We start from the raw sequence: 19,445 nt of genomic DNA, 5'->3' as shown, positions 1-19,445 counted from the left end.
TAATCCTCACCACACGAATTTTCGTCAACCCCTTCACTTCATTAGCCTGTAATGTTTTTATGTCTTTGTTCTTGCGGTGCAAATCAAAAAAATTCGCAGTTTCACCTGAAAGGCGAAGCATCAATTGCGATAGCAAATTTGTAGAGAGCTATACGGAGTAATGATATTAGCTTTATCAGCCGTATAAACTTGGACATGCAGCAGCACCGGCAACACGCAGAATTATTGTCGACGCCGTCGGCGTTTTGCCCGCGTTCGCTCAAAATGCGTGCGGCGTTGGTGACTGTTGCCGGAGCCTCTGATATAAATAGGCACTTGGTGCCGCAGCTAAACGTCGCCTCCCTTGCCTCCCCCTCCCCCACGGCCTCTCGCACGTCGGATGAAGGCGCGTTTGCTCGACATATATGGTGATTGTAAAGGAGGAAAGAGACGCTTACTTCTGCAGCCCTTAAGCGAGCACGGCGCAGAACGTGCGTTTGTTCTCCGCCGTGCGTTCACTCCCCGTGAAAGCGCGCGCCCCTCGCGCCCTTTCACTCGCACGTGCAGCGTTCGGCGCGCGGCGACGATTTCATCTCCATTGACGTCATACGGAACCTCACGGCGACGGCGACGGCGACGGCTACGGTGACGGCGACGCCGACGGCAGAAATCTGCTTTTGAGTGTCCATATAATTGCTATCGCAATAATAAGCATAAGGCGAAGAGCGCCGTTGTGTTCACACGCCGCCTAAGAGTGAGACGGTTCGAAATAAACGTCGATTAACTGATTCCTTCACAAGCAGGATGAGCGTCGGCCACTAAAAGATGAGAAATGCATTTGAAGTTAAATTACAGTATTTGAGAAATACTTTGCCGCAAAATATCGTTGGCCCTTCTCCTACCGGAAAATAGGGGTAAGCGAAGCTTGTCCTGGGTGCACCTTGTGTTTGACGGTTATGTTTCTTGTGCGAAACTTCACCGGAACCAAGGGAAGGTCAGGCGATCTGCTCAGCCAAGGAGAGTGCTGCAGCTTCAGCAGCTCGCGGCGTAGGATCGGCCCGTTGACGACGCGCCCTTTCACGGGCGATCTCCCGTCGGCACTCAGCGAAAGCTGGCTGTTGTTCGGGGGTACGCAGAATGCGCGGCCGTCCCATTGGTTTTCCCAAGACTGAGCTGAACGAAAACGAAGCTGGCGCAGCGCACGCGAAACCTTATCCTGCCCTTTCCCTCCCCGGCGGAAGCGAAACGGCTCTGATTGGCTGCTTACGTGGCTTGAGCGCGCTCCTGCGCAGCTGGCGCCGTGCCTAATGACTCACGCTCCGGCGCCGGCGAGCCGTTGCTGGAGCCGGAGTTTTAGTATTACATCGCCGGCGGAGGCTAGCGTCTACGCGCTTCGCTTGAAAAGTTCTTGGATGCGTTCTGCAGAAGCGGCGTTACTGGCCATCGAAGGCACCGCTCTTGGTGTCTCCGCTCTTTTATCAATGATTTGCAATGCGAAGGCTAAGGCGGAACGTGGTGTGCCCGCAACGCTTCGCCTACGGAACCTAACCGTGGCGCATAGTTCAAATTTTGTTTTGGGAGTTCACTTTGATTTGAAAATTTTGGGAGTAGACGCCACTTTTCTGATTTTCGCGCCTACCATGCGCGAAACGCGGTTGTCCTCAGCGAGCCGCAGTGCGCTCATCCAGTTAGGATGTCCCGATGTCCTGCTCGTCCGCCTTCGAGGAGGACGTAGAGGCATCTAAGTCAGTGGACTCATCGCGGCATCCCGCGGCGGCCGTGGTATCTAAGCTACGTAGCAGACCGCAGCTACATGCAACTGCAACGTTTGCTTAGTGCACGACTTGACTTCACGTGCCCGCTCGCGCACATATGCTCCTGTCTCGCTGTGCTACATGGTGCGGACCGGCTTTGTTTGGCGCCAGCTTGACCGACGCATAGTAGCCACATCCAACTTGCGCATTTTAAAGCGCTATCAATAAGTCATTACGAAGCGAAGTGTGCCGAGGCGCCTAACCAGGAGCGGCCAGGAGTGAGCGTGCGCTGGCAAGCCTGCGTGTGAGGTGACCTTAAGTTTCGCGTGGTTCGAGGCTAGTTCAGTGTTCATAATTCATACGTCGGCGGACGCGGCCGAGCGTGAGGAGACTATAGTCGGCTTCTTCCGGAAGTAGGTAATTATTGTCGAAATTGGAAAGCATATTTTCACTTACTTCAGCCTGTTTATTAAACTGCGTAAATAAATATACGAATTAACAGAAAAGCGCACTGATCGAAACATCCTTCTTGATTGATGTCAGCTATTGACCACTAGCAGCCGCGCATGGGAACCCGTTTTCTTGTAAAATAAAGTGTCCAGAAAAGAGTGATGAGCAGGATTCTGTTGAAAAGAAAGCGTTTGAGAGAAAGGTCACTTCGCGCTCCGCTTGCGAGCTCCACGCGATGCGCACGACTGCAAAACTTGGCTGGTATGTTTACATCAGCGCATGGTATCCGCGGATTGTGTTTTTTTTTCCACCTAGCCCGAGGGTTGGTTCAGGGTCCCTTTAGGACAGCTTCATCTCTAGGAATAGAGTAGCAACCGTCTCCTGAATTTCTTGTGTTTTCAATATTTTATTAACCCGTGCGGCCGCTTGAAGGTTGACCGGTGCGCCTCGAATTCGTGCTTCGTGCAGCGAAACGAATACCAGACGTGAAACCAACGTGACCTATATATTTCACTAGGCGCTCACTATCAAGCACGGTCTCCCAGTGGTCACGATTATATCACGCACCATAGAGAAACGACGCCTGCTATGCCACTGGCAGTGCTCCTCATTACGCCAGCGTTGTGAGCCACATGTAAGCTGCCAGGGCGCTGTTTCTCTACCCAACACCAGTTGCCTTGCGTGCTGTGTCGCGCCATCATGTCGCACCACGTATAGATAGAACACCATCCGATGAGCTCAAGCGCTAGGCTGAACTTTGCCATCTCTGTCAATGCTTTGTCCTGGGGTAAAACGTTTTTGTGTTTCAAGAATCAGAAGCAGAATTAGAATCAGTTTTATTGAAAGTGAATAAAAAGATTACAGGCTGTTAATATACAGAAGGAGGTCCCGAAGTCAGGGAAGCTTGTATTGGCTGACAATTTTCGGTGGCGTTGTAGTCACGCAAAAATACTGTGTGGCGCATACCCGCATTGGATATAAGGGTATGAGCCAGGGACAAGAAAAAAAGCAAGAAAGAAGGAAAGAAAGAAAGAGCAGGTACGGGGAAAGCTGCGCCGGGGCCGGATCATGTGACGCGCGCAACCAATAAGGGTCGTTTGGTGCGTCGCGGGGAGGGAAAGGAAAAGAAAGAGGGTTGGCGCGCACTCCGCCGAGCTTCCTTCGCCTCAGATCAGTCTCGGTGCCCGGTTCGGAAGGCCGCGCTTGGTGCGCTCCGTCGAGGAGCAGGCTGCATTTGAGCAATGGCGCCGCGAATTCGCTCGGGAAAGGGATCGTCGTCGACGTGCCGATTCTAGCGTGAGGGCTTCCAAAGCCCAGGCGAAACGTCAGCGAAGAGCCATGAACTGCGAGTTGCGGGAGTGCGATGTTGAGGCCAAACGTCAGCGTCGTCTTGCCCCCCAGGAACCCGAGAACGATGGTGCACGCCTCGGCAACACTAGCGCCAACTTCCCCGGTGCGACGGCCAGGTTTCAACGCGAGTTTCTCAACCGGAGCTTCGGATCCAGCTGCAGTGCGTGTGACCGGTTGTGGTTCGAGCACAAAGTGGTACTCGTCAGTGCAATTCGTTCCGAAGAAAACCGAAGAAACACACGACTAGCTTCGCTTACCCCCCATTTCCTCGACAGGGGAGGTGCTCCTGATCTTTTTTACAGCGAAGCTGTTAAGGGCTAGTTCCCCTAGGATCGTGTCCGCGTGTAGAAAAAAAACTATCATCAGTAGCATTGGCTCAAGTGTCGTCGTCTTCTTCTGCAGCTGACTAGGTGGCGCCCCTAGTTTGCGCTGGTAGGGAGCCTACATGCAAGCGGTGTTTTAGGGTAGTGACAACCGTTGTAAGGGTACTTGCCGTCGTCAGCTAAATCACGGCCGCTGGATAAAAAAAGGTGCGGCCTGCCGCGTCGGGCGCGTTGCAATGGGAGCGAATGTGACAGCCGTAGTTGCATTGTCGGACGCTTGGCTGGGCCGAACGGCGCTAGTCATCGGCGATGGAACGCGCCGTCGGCTGGCACGCGCGACCTTGTTCCAAGCGCGTTCCTGACACATTTGCTATGCCGATGCCAGACAATAGCCCCCGACGTGTGGCGCCGCGGCGGATCACACCGTTTTCGATGCGCGTGACAGGCCGCACTTTTTTTTAGATGCGAAGTATCTTATGCTCGGGGATATGTCACTCCCTCCCTCCCTCCGCCGTGCGGCGTCCACTTCCGCTTCCGGTCCCACTTCCGGTCCCGCTTCCACTTCTGGTTCCACTTTCGGTTCCGGAAGCCAGCTTCCGGCTTCCGGAGAACGCTTCCGGACTTTTGCCCGAATAATCCCCAGGTAGGGTGCCTACATAAAACGCCGGCGTTGCATGTAGGCACCCTATCCCCAGGTGGCAACCCTACATTTGCTAGTAGGTACACCGTTTGACCGCTGGCGCCACGCTGCGCCGCTCACACGTACCGCGTTTCTAGGTGGTTCCGTTCACCGAGGGCGCTCGAACGCAATGATATGGTTTGCACGAATGCAACTCTTGGAAGTGGGGCTGTATGGCTGAGTGGTTACGACGCTCGCTTCGGGATTTTGCGTACGCGGGTTCGAAACCCGCTCTGGCTACTTTTTTTTAATATTACGCTTTCCCATTTTTTTTCTCTCACTGTTTGCCAGCGCGGTCGCTTGAACCCCGGCGCCACGGCGGCAGCCGTGGTGCCGGGCGCCGACGCGAAGCGGCGGTCGTTGGGGTGTTGCGGAGCGCAGCGTAGCAACACCCCAAATAAAAAAAAATACTGCTCCAGTCAGGTAGACTGCTCCCTCCCTGATAGTGAGATTATATTTGGATCATCAAAACAGTGATGCGTTTATAATACCACCGATCCCAACAGCAGGCTAAGTCACCACCAGCCCAGCGTTTTCTCCGTCAACGCCTCCTCCGTTCCAACGGCGGCGGCTCGAAACATGGTACGCGCGAGCGGCGCAGCGTGGCGCCAGCGGTCAAACGCTGTACCTACTAGCAGATGGAAATACGCCCCCAGGTGCTTTGCCCACTCATCATCATTCACTTCGTCCTCTCATTCTCCTCCCGCAACGCCACGATGAGTGCCACGGACAGCGCCAGCGTCAACGCCAGTGTCAGCGCCTTGGACAGCGCCGCCGAGAAGAGGGCTCGAGCCGCTGCCACGAAACGGTAGCGGCGACAGGCCGATCTGAAAACTAATGGGAACTTGAGTCGACCCCATGGCTGCTTCGCATACTACTCAGGGTTCCCTTCCCCTACGCGAAGATGGTGTAATTTTAGGGGCGAAGCTCCTTATAGCGGCACCCGTTCCGTCCCCGTCGTCGTAGTAGTAGTGTGTAACCAGTAGTGGTCAAAGCAGTGGCAAGTCAAGTTCAAATCGAGGAGCGTTTATGAATACGGGGGGTATACTCTCTCAGCAGTGATGTAATGGCGTCGGCAAACGCGGTGCACGTTCCGGCATGTGTAAATGGCTGCGTAAGACGCTGTGGCCACTCCCCCTTACTAGAGAGTACTGCACGTTTCTAACGCGTTTGTGCTAGCGTCCCCTTAAGCGGGAGATCCGATGATTCCCTCCGGAGCTTCGCTCCGGAGGGAATCATCATCATTCACCCCGTGGATCATTCGCCCACTCATCATCATTCACCCCGTGGATATGCTGTGATTTTTATTGCGATAGCAGTTATATGGACACTCCAAAGTAGATTTCTGCCGTCGGCGTCGCCGTCGCCGTTGCCGTGAGGTTCCGTATGACGTCAATGGAGATGAAATCGTCGCCGCGCGCCGCCGAACGCTGTATGTGCGAGTGAAAGGGCGCGAGGGACGCGCACTTTCACGGGGAGTAAACGCACGGCGGAGAACAAACGCGCGTTCGGTGCCGTGCTCCCTTAAGGGCTGCAGAAGTAGGCGTCTCCTTCCTCCTTTACAATCACCATATATTTAGAGCAAACGCGCCTTCTTCTGACGCACGAAAGGCCGTGGGGGGGGGGGGGGGGGGAGGGGAGGGAAGGGAGGGGACGTTTAGCTGTGGCACCAAGTGCCTATTATTGCGATAGCAATTATATGGACACTCCAAAGCAGATTTCTGCCGTGGCGTCGCCGTCGCCGTCGCCGTGAGGTTCCGTATGACGTCAATGGAGATGAAATCGTCGCCGCGCGCCGCCGAACGCTGTATGTGCGAGTGAAAGGGCACGAGGGACGGGCGCTTTCACGGGGAGTGAACGCACGGCGGAGAACAAACGCGCGTTCTGTGCCGTGCTCCCTTAAGGGCTGCAGAAGTAGGCGTCTCTTTCCTCCTTTACAATCACCATATATGTAGAGCAAACGCGCCTTCTTCTGACGCACGAAAGGCCGTGGGGGGGGGGGGGGGGGGGGGGGGGGAAGGGAGGGGACGTTTAGCTGCGGCACCAAGTGCCTATTTATATCAGAGGCTCCGGTAACAGTCACCAACGCCGCACGCATTTTTTGCGAACGCGGGCAAAACGCCGACGGCGTCGACAACAGTTCTGCGTGTTGCCGGTGCTGCTGCATGTCCAAGTTTATACAGCTGATAAAGCTACTATCATTACTCCGTATAGCTCTCTACAAATTTGCTATCGCAATTGATGCTTCGCCTTTCAGGTGAAACTGCGACATTTTTTTATCCAGCGGCCGTGGCTAAATTGGCGGGTAAAATGTTCCGCCAAATATAGGATGTGGGAATCAAAATGGCGAAATACAAGCAGACAGACCACGTCTCCCGCAACCCTTGGTAACGTGAAACTACTTAACTTCCTTTTATAACCTTTAGCCTCAGCAGCCAGAGGCACATAGCGTGTCTGAGAGCAGTACATGACACGTATACGCTTTAGTTAAACAGGCTTGTAAGCTCAGTTTTTATTACAGCACACTTCTAAAAACGCCGAAAATTTGTGGTGCGTACAAGTGGAAGGCAGCGAAAATGTTTAATGTAGTTCACATTCTTGGTGTGAGACAATACTACCACGAACACGCCCCTGTGCCTCATAACATGTTGCTTTATATGCTATAAAAAAAGAGGTTTGATGTGTTAAAATAAAAGGAAAAGCCAACTAGTATATCAAAGATGTGTGCAGGTTCTGCGTGCGCATTGATGTAAAACTAAATTAAAGGAATTTAATAGATCGCGTGCGAACATGGGTACATCATAGCGTGGCAAAAAAGTAGCAATGCGTCGCGTCTTCTAAAGAGATCGGGAATCAAAATCACTACTCACCAAATTTGGCGGTAAAAGCGGTCAAAATTTTGCTGTTGTCACCACGCTAAAACAGTGCTTGCTTGTAGGCTCCCTATGCGCTGGTGCCGTACGAGCTCGTGCTGGGCACGCTCTGATTGAGACCGTAGACCAACCGGCGGGTACAATTTCGGCTCCATGTGCAAGGTGATTTGGCTCCATGTACATGGTGATTTCCCGCCAGTTGTGCCTTAACACAGATGTCAAAACGGTTGACTAACATGAATGGTAGGTCATGGCATCAATGACATCACATGCTCGGCAGTTACGTCACGATTATTGATAACAAAATGACGTGTGGCGCATGCCCGCATTGGAAATGTGGTTATGGGCCACTCAGAGGAGGAGCGGGAGAGTTCTCACATGATTCTGACGGTGCCGTGCAGTGTGCCACGGCTATGAACGCTGTGGCTCATATGCTGGTCTATGACGATGGGGCGGACTTGGGTGCAGCAAGCGCACTACTTTGCCATCGCGCCGGGCGAAAACAAGACACTAGTGCCCTTGCTCTTTGACGAACATGCTGCAGACGCTCAATATTTATAATCAATAATGATAATATAAATTCCCTTTAGCAATATTGACTAAACCAGACCTAACGCTAATCACAGCTTCGCTGTCTTCCATCTTCACAGTAGTGGAAGGGCTGTGATTTTTTTTTCAGCACATCCGGTTTTTTTCTGTATTATCAAAACTGATAAAATGTATTAATGAACATAAGAAAGCACCCCGACCTATTTGTTTATAGGTGAAGAAGAAGAAAGTTGGAACAGGGCAGTTCGTTGCACTGTGTGAAGGTTTTGTCATCATCCCAAACCTCTAATGTTGGTCTAGCTTTACGAAGCGTAACAAGAATGTATTTTTAATGGTATTAGGTAGAGTGTTTTAGAAAATGATCACAAACTCCGCACATAAAGTGACGCATGCTTCCTTTAAGCAAAACGTTAGCGATCTAGGTATTTGAGCAGTGATGCCGTACACCCTACCATCTCTTCGTCATCTAGAAGGAATACCTTTCTCTCAGAACAATATTTCGTGATTATGGCCTTTCAAAGTGAAAAATCTGAAAGTCACATCAGCGCTGCTGAGGTATCTCAAGACAACCTTTTTGAGTGACTGCCTCTTAGTCACCTGGTGGGCCTGACATGAATCCTATAGTTCTAGTCTCTATTCTTCTTTTCACTAGTGGTGGTGGTGATTGAGTCCCCAGGGCTCAATCGTGGTTATCCCGATGCCTTCTCTTTCTGTCTCTGTGTCAGCGACAAACGTCTTAGCTTCCCTTATTTTTATTGCTACCGATAGGCAGGGGCTCAGAGTGTATGAGCGCGGTAATCGTGACCCCGACAGTCTGGCTGGGAAGTAGTACTGAAGCCGTCGAATTGGGTATTTCTCCGTTTTAAAGCGAATAGCTTCGTTTGGCTCTTTCTGCCGTTTTCGTGGTTGGTTGTGCGATGTGGGTAGGTCGGACTTGGGCGAGCGAAGGCGACGAAACGCGCTGAGGGAAAGTGCGCGTGGTCTCGGGCACCCAAGTTGCGAAAACAGGCATGGGGGAAAAGTGGAGGAGTGGGGGAGGGCGCACTGACGCTCGTCAGCTCGCTCGCTAGTTCATCCCGGCAAGCGAATCTTGGGGAGAAACCGGACAGAGGAGGAGGGGAGGCTGTCACCCGCTCGCCATCACGTCATGGACGTGTATCCGTAACAGATTCTCGTCCACGAAGTATATACACCACAGACGCAGGCGAGCGTTCATCCAACGGTGAAGGCGTTGACGCCGACACACCAAGGAGAACATGCATTGGACGCGTTTACTCTCCATGGCTGTCACGAAGAAACTCCGGAAAGGTGAGGAAAGGCACCGAGGGAAAGGGTGCGTGCTCTCGGGCAACCGAGTTTCTTGGATGGGCGTCAATGAGTTGGGGGGACTGTCACTCGTTCGTTCATTCGTTCGTTTGTACTATTCGCTTACACCGACTATCATTGTCAGTGGTGCCTGCATAAGTTTTGGTAGTCGAATGAGCATCTGGCGTAAAGCTCACGCAGACTTCTCCCGTGGCAGAATGAACTGGCTCTCCGAGAGGCACGTGCGTTCTTGCGCGAGAAATTAGTGGAGTCATAAGATTTAGGTTCTGTGGTTGGCGGTGGTGGCTGTACCATGTTTTTTTCGCCGCCCTGACTGCCTGTTGTGGGGCACATTCGTCGGCGAAGTTTGCTGCGCGTCTCTGTCGATATGCGCTGTTTCGGCTTGCCGGCTCGCCAAAGTCAGACTATTACAAGACTGTCAAAGCATCGCTTATGCCGACCCCCGTACTAAGGGGCATCTATATGATTTTATAGTAAATAATCGGAGGTGTATATTATATGGCGTCCATGGGGCAAACTATCGCAGAAGAAAGCAGAGAGGTGCGGCCTCTGTCATATCATCGTCTTAACGTTGTGGTCATTCTGTTGCCGTCATGCCGCTGCTGCCACGCCATCAACCTCATGCTGGCGTGATTTTGTTGTCGTCGAGCTATCTCTGGGATGCTTCCGTCAGTGGTCGCGCCGTCGATATTGCGCCGCCATCGTTGTCGACTTGATTCCATCGTAGTCACTCTGTCTTGCAGTTAGCAAACATCACGATAATGTGTATGGTAATTATCAACCACCGCTATAAACGTCAGTAGCATACTTCGGAAGCCTTGCTAGTGGGGCCGTTTAATTTCTGCGGTCCGCAGAAGCTCTCCGCTTACGTTATCAGTCATCTTCTACGGTTGCTATAAAAGTTAAATTTTACAAATGTGATTGCGCACCAAAATATGCAGGAGTTCTTTTTTTAGTGGTGATAGCCTTTATTTCAGATCACCGGTGGGTCATAGTCATCAGTCATTGAAAACAGAGCTTGCTCAGGGTTCCCTCGGTCACCACAATTTAAAAAAAAAATACGGCGTCCGCGATGGAGTTCAAAGTAATTTCGCTTTCGATTTTACGCAGGAACTACGGTTTTTGGCTAAGTTTCTCAGGAGCATTCCGGTGTCAAGATGCAAAGTAAACAATGCCACGCCCCTAATAAACAAGGGGGCCACCAGCCTGCCCGCTTCAAGCCAAACGGGTAGTAATTTCTGCCACATTGTGTCATTGTACTGAAAATGAATGGCGTTGGAAATGTTACAGGTGGCTCGACATGTCAGTGGCACAAATTGGCGTGATTTCTGGCTGCGACTAGGGAGCCTACACGCAACGCTGTTTAGCTGCGAAAACCGGGCTACGCCCTCCCTCGGTCGCGGCAGCTCGCGCCTTTAGACGATAGAGACGCAGAAGGATTCATACACATATTCAAGAGAAGCTTGTATACGTTAGCCTGCGCCGGTAATGTAACGCAAAAAAAAGACAGCTGCTCTCAGAGCTGCACAGATGCTCGGCACGCACACGTGCGATTGCTCTCGCGTTCGTCGTCGTCGTCGGCTTCCACAGCTGGCTGCGTTGCCGCTAATCATTCCGACCATGTGAGTTGTCGAAGAATTTGTTCTCTTTTGACGAGTGTCTTAAACTACAAAATATGCTGGAATAATCGGGTCTAAGAGGCTTCATTTTTGTGTTAACGTCACATTATTCGCGTATTTTTGTAGTCGAAAACTTGTAATCCTACAATATCAAGGTAAACACAAAATTTCTGGTTGCCTCATCTTCTGTCATGCAGATAGTCTTCCAAAACGCCTACGTTCTTTAAATTTCATTCGACAGTTCTAGAGACAATTTTGGTGACATATTTAGCAATATTTAGCGACGTTTTTGTCCCACTTTAGCGACAAGTGCCAAAAAAATGTGTATCGCAACAGTAGCAAGGCTTCACTGATATTCATGCTCACCCACATGCACAGCGGTGTGGCAGTGAACACATAACATATTAATAAGAGCAATTCCGCATATTTCATTGCGATGGCAATTATATGGACAATCCAGGTGCATTTCTGCTTGAGGCGTAGCCGTCGCCGTGAGGTTCCGTATAAAGTCCATGGACGATAATATCGTGGCAGCGCGCCGTACGCTCTATGTGCGAGTGAAAACATGTGACAGTGAGCTGGCAATCACGGCTCGCACACGCAAGGCCGGGAAGCGGGAAGGGAGCGCGCAGTCTTCAAGTCGCGCACAGCGCTCCGGAGGGTGGGTAGGGAGGAGGCGGGGCCGCGCTTTATTGCGGCCGCGCGCTCCCGCCGGGCCGGAAGGCTACGGAGGGTTGGTAGGGAGGCGGAGGGGGGAGGGCGCATTTTGCGCTGCGAGCGAGAGCCCGCGCGGCTGTATCTTGAAAGCTACCTGTGGCGGGGGCAGAGTCCGCCCTCCCTGTGTTCTGACGGCAAAGATCGCGTTGATGCGAGCGCCGGCACGAAGCACAATTCACTCGCTGCCGCTGCCGCGCTGACTTACTCCAGCGTTTGACAGCGAGTTTCCGCTGTCATCGAGTGAGATGTGTTCATGTTTGCCTGTGCGCGCGCGACACCATGCTTGTTAATTCAGTTGGTTTGCCTATGTTTACAAGTTTATACGGCCGATACAACTACTATCCTTACTTTGTATAACTGTCAACTAATTTTCTATCGCAAAAGATGCTTCGCATTGAATTCGGGCGAAACGGCGATTTTATTATTATTATTATTATTATTATTATTATTATTATTATTATTATTATTATTATTATTATTATTATTATCGTAATCATATACTTCGTTAGAACACTCGGTGGCCATACACAGACAGACAAAGAGCTTTAATGAAGGTCACCCGCCGGGGTGGCTCGTCAGCTAAGGCGTTGCTGAGCACGAGGTCGCGGGATTGAATCCCGGCCGCGGCGGCCGCATTTCGATGGAGGCGAAATGCAAAAACGCCAGTGTGCACGTTAAAGAACCCCATGTGGTCAAAATTAATCCGGGGCCCTCCACTACGGCGTGCCTCATAATCAGAACTGGTTTTGGCACGTAAAACCCCAGAAAGAAGAAGCTTTAACGAAGGTCCTGAGCAGCTCCGTTGCCCCCTCTCAGGGAGGCGACGAAGCCGCGGGCCGCACCCACGTCGAGCTCCAGCGCCAATCGTGGGCTCTTGCCATAACTCAAAACAGGTCACATATGAGGACATAAAAGCATTAAACGATTTTAAATGTTCCACCGCCTTCTTTTGTTCACTAGGTTTTGTTGATAAAAGTGCAGCGAGCATTTTACGGCCGTCCTTGACATGCTTGTCTCAGCAAACGTGACTCTATTTATTATGGCTGTTCTTCGATTGTGGACACCACTTTTATAGGTCTTTTTGATTCAGACATCCCGGACATGCAAATGCAAATGGAATTGATTACACAACGCGCTGACATCCCTCAATGGGCTTCCCGTGATTTAGTGTGCGCCTGTTTGTACTAGCTGTGGAGTGTTCTGACATGCCACGTTATGAAAGCACCAGGTAGAGATAAAAGGGCCACCTTTTCCGCAGGTGGCGCAACTTTATGCGAACATGAACGCTGTTTGCGCTACTCCTGATTTACTTCAACTGCTGTATGCCTTCTGAATTTGTGTGATGATTCTACCCGACCCAAAAAAAGGTTTATTTTTCTCGCATTTTTTTTCTGTTTTCGAAGGCATCATTTGTGCACTAGAATTCATTTGAACTGTGCTGTGATCTCGCGGACCGAAATAGCCTTGATTCTTACACGACGTTCTTATGACTCACTGTCTCGAGTTTTTATACATGTATTACAAGTACAATGTCTAATTCAACTCGCCCGAACCAGTACCCCTTTGCTATTCGTAATCATGGTATGAAAGAAGTATAGGTCGGTTCAGAAGGTTTAATCTAACACTTGCCTGATCGTTTCAATGGTTGAACATTGCTGCGACTGCACGTCGTGGTTCGTTTCATGCCGCGCAGACTTCGTGTAAGACGAGTTCACAGTATTCACTAGCACTCGCCAGAGAGGTATCGCAGGGCTCGTGCAGCTGGTGCCTTGCTGGTTCGACATGAGTAAGAGCTGTCACCGAACTTGCGGCAACAATTGTTTGCGAGAAGGATGGCGCATTGAATGCACCTAATAAATCGCAATTCCTTGGCACTTGTACAAACCTTATCTGCTTCAATTAATGCGCCACTCACTTCAATAGTGCAACATTCCTGCATTGTTAGAATGCTGACTGATTAATATTATAAATGCATAAAAACTTATCACGATTGAAGCGCTAACCGAGTACCGAAAGTCCTGCACTTGCTAAAATCGTGAGAATTGTGCTTTTATGTCCATATCGCGCATATAACAATCAGTGTGACTACATGTTAACATATTCTGCAAATATTTGCTTTTAAATAACGCAAATTAACCATATTTTGTGGATACTGTCTTTTAAAAAAATTAGAGTCTTTCCACTACTGTGAAGATGGAAGCCAGCGAAGCTGTGACTATGGAGGGTCTGCTGTAGTGAATATTGCTATAGTGAATTTATATATTATCATTATTGAATATATTGAGCGTATTCGGCAAGTTCGTCAAAGAGCAAGGACACCGGCGTCTTGTTTTCGTCCGGTGCGATGGCCAAGTCGTTCGTTTGCTGCGCAAAGTCCGCCCTATCGTCATAGACTAGCGGGTGAACCACAGTGTTTATAGCCGCGGCACACTGCACGGCAGCGTCAGGATCCTGCGAGATCTCTCTCGCTCCTGCTCTCGGTGGCTCATGCCCACGTATTCAACGTGGGTATGAGCCACACGTGATTTCTTTGTTACCTTCTTTTAACAGCGAAGCTGTTCTTAATCGACCCTTCGCTGTCTGTCCGGCGTCACGCAGGTCACGTGACCAGGAGAGGATGAGAACCACGCTGGGAGATTGCAGGTTACATGGCCAGCACAGGAGGAGAGGCATGCTGGGGGAGGAGGTGACCGATGAGAGGGCGCGAGCTGGGGGGAAATAGACGACCAATGAGAGCCCACGCTGGGCGCGAGAATAAGAGGCGAGAGGAGAAGGTGTTTCTGTGCGACGCGCCCTTTCAGATAACGCGCAACCCGTAAAGCTGCTGCCGACGCCGTCCGCGTTTCCGTCGTTCGCGCCGGACGCATGTGGTGTCCGTGACTGCAACCGATGCCTCTGGTGGCGGCTCAGCAGGGTTCGACTAGAGAACTGGACACTCGTGGAGTAGCGTCCGAAGTCGCTGCCTCATCTTGCCTCGCAACATTTCAATATAACTTCCTGTTGTAGATAGGTGTTTACTTGTGTTTACGCAATTGCATCAAGTGCAACACATGCACATCTAACACTCGTAACACTCGGTGTAACTAACAGAGCTTCGCTGTTCGAACATCTTCACGGACGGCAAGGGGCGGTGATCTTTCTTTCTATCTTTCTTTTTTCCTTTCTTTCTTTCTTTCCTTCCTTTCTAGCTTCCTTCATTCCTTCTTTCTCTTTCTTCCTTTCTTTCCTGTCCATCATACCCGCATATCCAATGCGGGTATCGCCACAGGTGATGTTATTATCGTTAATGGTGACGTAACTGAGAGAGAGAGAGAATAAACTTTAATCAAAAGAGCACACGAGCGTAGGATAGCTCCTGCACTCTGCAGTGGGTGGCCCCCTCAGTCCAGCGGCCTTAGCTGCCCTTCTGGCTCAGCTGACCAGGTTGAGCTGGTCCGTCGAGTCGGACCCATCAGTCATGTTATAGTCATCCGTACTGACGCCTGTGTTAAGGGACAACTGGCGGGAAACCGCCACGCACATCGAGCCAAACCACACCACGGCCGGTATTTTGTAGCGATGCCTTTCCGTTAATAATGCCTTTTCGCGCTTATCGCACTTTGTCAGTGGTCGGAGCGACGGTGCGCTCGCGTTATCAACGGGATCAGCCGGCCGTGAGCGGTGGATGATGAGACTAGAGTATAATAAGTCATAATGCCTCGCTACAAAATCGCGGCCCAGCACATGGAACCGAAATGCTGATGATTATAGTTTTTTGGTACACTCGGACACGATCCTGGGGGAACTAGCCCTTAACAGCTTCGCTGTAAAAATTGACGAATTATGAATTTCTCAGCATTGGCAAGTGGTTAAACAGAAATTCAAAGATAGCAACTGGAAATTATATGCAGACATGTGAGCCCTAATTTGCGTCATAGTCACACAGGTTGCTGATATGAGGTATTCTGGATCGGAAGCTTCCGTGATGATGCTTTTCATGACGGTAGCAAACACAACCTTTGAATTACCAAGAAATGAACATCAAATGTCTCGTGCGAAGTACGCAAAGGCTCGTATACTTAAATTTAGGTGCATGTTAAAGAATCCAAATTGGTCAAATTTATTCGGCAGGCCTAGTACTACAGTTCGCCTCATAATCATATCGTAGTATTGGGCAAGGAAAACCTCAAATTTTACTTATTTCAATCAAACTTCTGTGATATTGAAGTAGCGAGCAAGTGCCCGATAACGCCGTCATTTTCACGTGCACACTGTCCTTGTTTGGTATTTCTGTTGCCGCGGTGTCGGTTACCGCTCAGTGAATTTTAGAAGTGATTCTTTGGCTATTATGCGCAATTTCAAGTCTTATCGATTTGTGGGGTTACGAAGTGCTGAATATCAACATAGAGTGCAATAGGTTAGTTTATTATTTCAGTGAATGAATAACAAGCGCAAAATGCAGTAGAACCGTGCTTAAGTAAAGCAGCAGCCGCACCTACGTCACGACGCGTTGTGAACCACACAGCGAAGTTTGGCGCATTAGGAAGTGGCGAATTCAACGTACACAACAATAGGCTGGTTTACTGTTTCCCTGAATTAATAACAAGCTTAAAATGTTGTAGAACAGTGTTGAAATAAAGCAGTAGCCCCAAATATGGTTCGACGGGTTGTGAACTACACGGAGTGTCTGGTTGGTCTCTCGCGGGGGGGGCGCCTACATCTTCCTCACTGCCATGAAAGACACCCCGAGCCAATGTAAGAGCGCTCTTATCGGCGGCTGATGCCGCGACCAAAAATTGCCGCGCCCAGCCGTGGAAGCAGCGCTTCGCTCGTCGAAGGGTTGATGCAGCAGAAAGTCGGCCATATAGCCACGCGGCGGTGGTGGCGACAAGAATCTCCACAAGTTGAACATGTTGCTGCCGGAAAAAAAAAAGAAATCGCCAAATTACGCACCTAGACTATGCACAACGTTCGTATTTTACTAAATCATTCGGCAGCATAATTACTTATATGTTTTAATAAGTTTATGTTTTAATAAGTTAATTACCGATTGGAGTTTTTTGCGATAGCATTTATATGGGCACTCCAGGGGCCGTCGCCGTGATGTTCCGTATAAAGTCAAAGGGGGATAACATCGTCGCTGGGCACTGTATGCTGTATGAGCGAGTGAAAGTGTGCGAGGTTGAGCCGGCGATGGCAGCTCAATCTCGCGCGCGCAAGGGAGGAAGCGCACCGTCTTCCGCCGCGCGCAAGGCACCGGAGAGAAAGGGGACACGAGCGTTCTACTCCGGCGGCGCCTGCGTATGGCGTGACCAAGCGGGTCCTACCTGGCAGGTGATCTGCGATGGGGGCAGAGTGCGCCGAGTGCTGATAGCTTCATGTGCGCGGTGTACTCGATGTTTAGTTCGCGTTGAAGCTAGAGCCGATACGAAGGTCAATTCGCGCGCTACGGCCGCCGCTGTTTCTCACTCCAGTGTTCTGACAGTGAGTGTGCGCGGTCATCGAGGGAGATGTGTTCATGTTTCCTTATGCGCGCCTGATACTATGCTTACCCGTCGCGGTGGCTCAGTTATCTAAGGCGTTGCGCTCCTGAGAACGAGGTCGCGGGATCGAATCCCGACCGCGGCGGCCGCATTTCGATGGAGGCTGAATGCAAAAACGCCCGTGTGCTTACGTTGTAGCGCACGTTAAAGAATCCCCAGGCAGTCAAAAGTGTTCCGGAGACCTCCACTACTTCGTGCCTAATACTCAGAACTGGGTTTGGCACGTAAAACCCCAGAAAGAAGACGAAGATACCATGCTTGTTAGTTTGGTTAGTAAGCGAATCTTTACAAGTGTATACGGCCGATAAATCTATATACTATCCTTACTTCGTGTAGCTGTCTACTAATTGCTATGGCAATCGATGTTTTACCTTTCAGGCGAAACTGCGACTTTGTTGACTGAGACATCACACTACGTGCTGACGTCCCTCAATGGCCTTCCCATGATTAAGTGTGTGCTTGCGTTTAAACTAGCTGTGGAGAGTTCGAACCTGCCAGGTAATGAAAGCGCCAGGTGGAGAAAATGCGGCCAGCTTTTCTGCACGTGGCGCAAATTTATACGGATATGAACGCTACTTGCGCTACTCCTGATATACTGGAACTGCTGCATGCCTTCAGAGTTTGGGTGATGATTCTGCCCGACCTGCAAAAGCTTTATTCTTCCGGCCTTTCTTTAATGTGTAACTGCTTAAACTGTTTTCTCGCATATATTTGCTTGTATTACTTCTGCCATTTTTATAGTACCAGAGTTTCTCGCCTAAGGGCAAGCAGTCGGGACTCTGACTTCTTGAACGTTTTTAAACTTCAAATATTCCCGACATTCTAATTTGATACGCCATTTTGTGTAGTCTGTAACTTTTCCTGTGTGAATCCTGCATTTCTTACGCTTAGCTGCACGTTAACCCAGAATGTAGGCCATCACAGTAACTCCTCTGCCTACAGTCAGACAACAGCATCTGTAAGTGCGGAAAAGTCTGCATTTTTCACCGAATCATGCAATGAATCTGTGATCGGGCCCAATATTCAAGCGCACTGGGTGCGATCCATTCGTTATTCTCACGGCGAAGTCACGATATAGCTGTTGCTGGAGGAATATCTGAAAAAGTACAAACGTGCCGAAGCGGTGGGTGAACGTCGTGTGAGGGTAGTGGAGGAACATGATGAGCCATATGCCAAAAGTGTAGCTGTGTTGATTTTAATCAGCTCTGACAGCAGGCTCAGAGGGCACTGCGGCTGATACGTAGTCGTGACGTCTAACGTATGCCGATGCGTTAGACTTGTGCAGGACAGGAAGTGCAGTGTACCAAGAAATCAACGCGCACAGTGACGCAGATATACATGTTATAATAAGGGCCGATATCAAACCCGCGACCTCGTGTTCAGCAGTGCAGCGCCATCTCTACTAAACTGCCACTGCGGGTCTTTCGCGGGCGATGCGTGGAAATTTTCCTTAAGACGTGGCTGATAAGTGCTAGTTGGAAAGTGCAAGTTTTGATAACGTGTCCGTATCAATGGAGGCCACCCATGGAATTTACAGTGAATGCGACGTTAACTGCACAGATTGCTTTTGTTCTGCGGACAATATTGTTAATGTGAACACGAATTTGAAAGACACCATAGTGTATTTGGAATAAATTTGACAGTGCGACCATGTTATGCTCTTTGTGGGCACACACCTCACGGCGCTCGAGCGAAGAATCTGTGCACTGAAATCCTTATCAAAACAACGTCAAAGAGCCAGACACCTTGTGTTTAGCCGCTATGCCTCTGCGGTAGTTTTGTCCGCAGAAACACTTTTATTCAAATCCGAGCCTGTTTGCTCACGAAGAATAACAATTTTGCATGTATAAACACTCTGCTGACGATCTTTTTTTTTCTTTTTCCTCCCTCCCATCACTCTTTCTGACACCAAACTCATCACCTGGCAGTGGTGCTGGAGACGTTCGTCGCAAGCGTCTACGACGTGTACGTGGTCCGAGGGAACTCGGCAGTCCTCCGCTGTCACGTACCTCCCACCGTCAAGGATTACGTCAAAGTGACGTCATGGGTACTCGACGATGGCGTCACCATCGGCACACTAGAAGGAACAGGTGAGTCTTGCCACTTTCCGAAAAATATAAAAAAAGTCTAGCCTACTAGACCGAGTCGTGCCGATATGCACAGACTTAGCCAGACGTTTTTTGCTCTGCGCCATTACACATTAATTGGATTACTGCGATTAAGACTGGGAAAAACAATTTTTGTGCCTCTGACGGCACAAACGTGACTGTTTTCTTAAAAAATGACAACAATCGTCTTGATTTG

General features: G+C 50.1%; 1 protein-coding gene across 1 annotated transcript in view; it reads left to right on the top strand.

Moving 5' to 3' along the window:
• Nucleotides 1–19,445, top strand: part of LOC119448717 (Down syndrome cell adhesion molecule-like protein Dscam2) — a 322,695-nt gene that overhangs the window by 197,888 nt on the left and 105,362 nt on the right. The window contains exon 4 of the mRNA XM_049665781.1: nucleotides 19,070–19,231. Within this exon, the coding sequence (XP_049521738.1) occupies nucleotides 19,070–19,231 (162 nt within the window). The remainder of the gene's footprint in view (nucleotides 1–19,069; nucleotides 19,232–19,445) is intronic.

The sequence above is a fragment of the Dermacentor silvarum genome, chromosome 4 (assembly GCF_013339745.2).
Source record: "Dermacentor silvarum isolate Dsil-2018 chromosome 4, BIME_Dsil_1.4, whole genome shotgun sequence".
In the NCBI taxonomy this organism is placed as follows: Eukaryota; Metazoa; Arthropoda; class Arachnida; order Ixodida; family Ixodidae; genus Dermacentor; species Dermacentor silvarum.
This window is presented reverse-complemented; position numbering and strand designations above follow the sequence as displayed.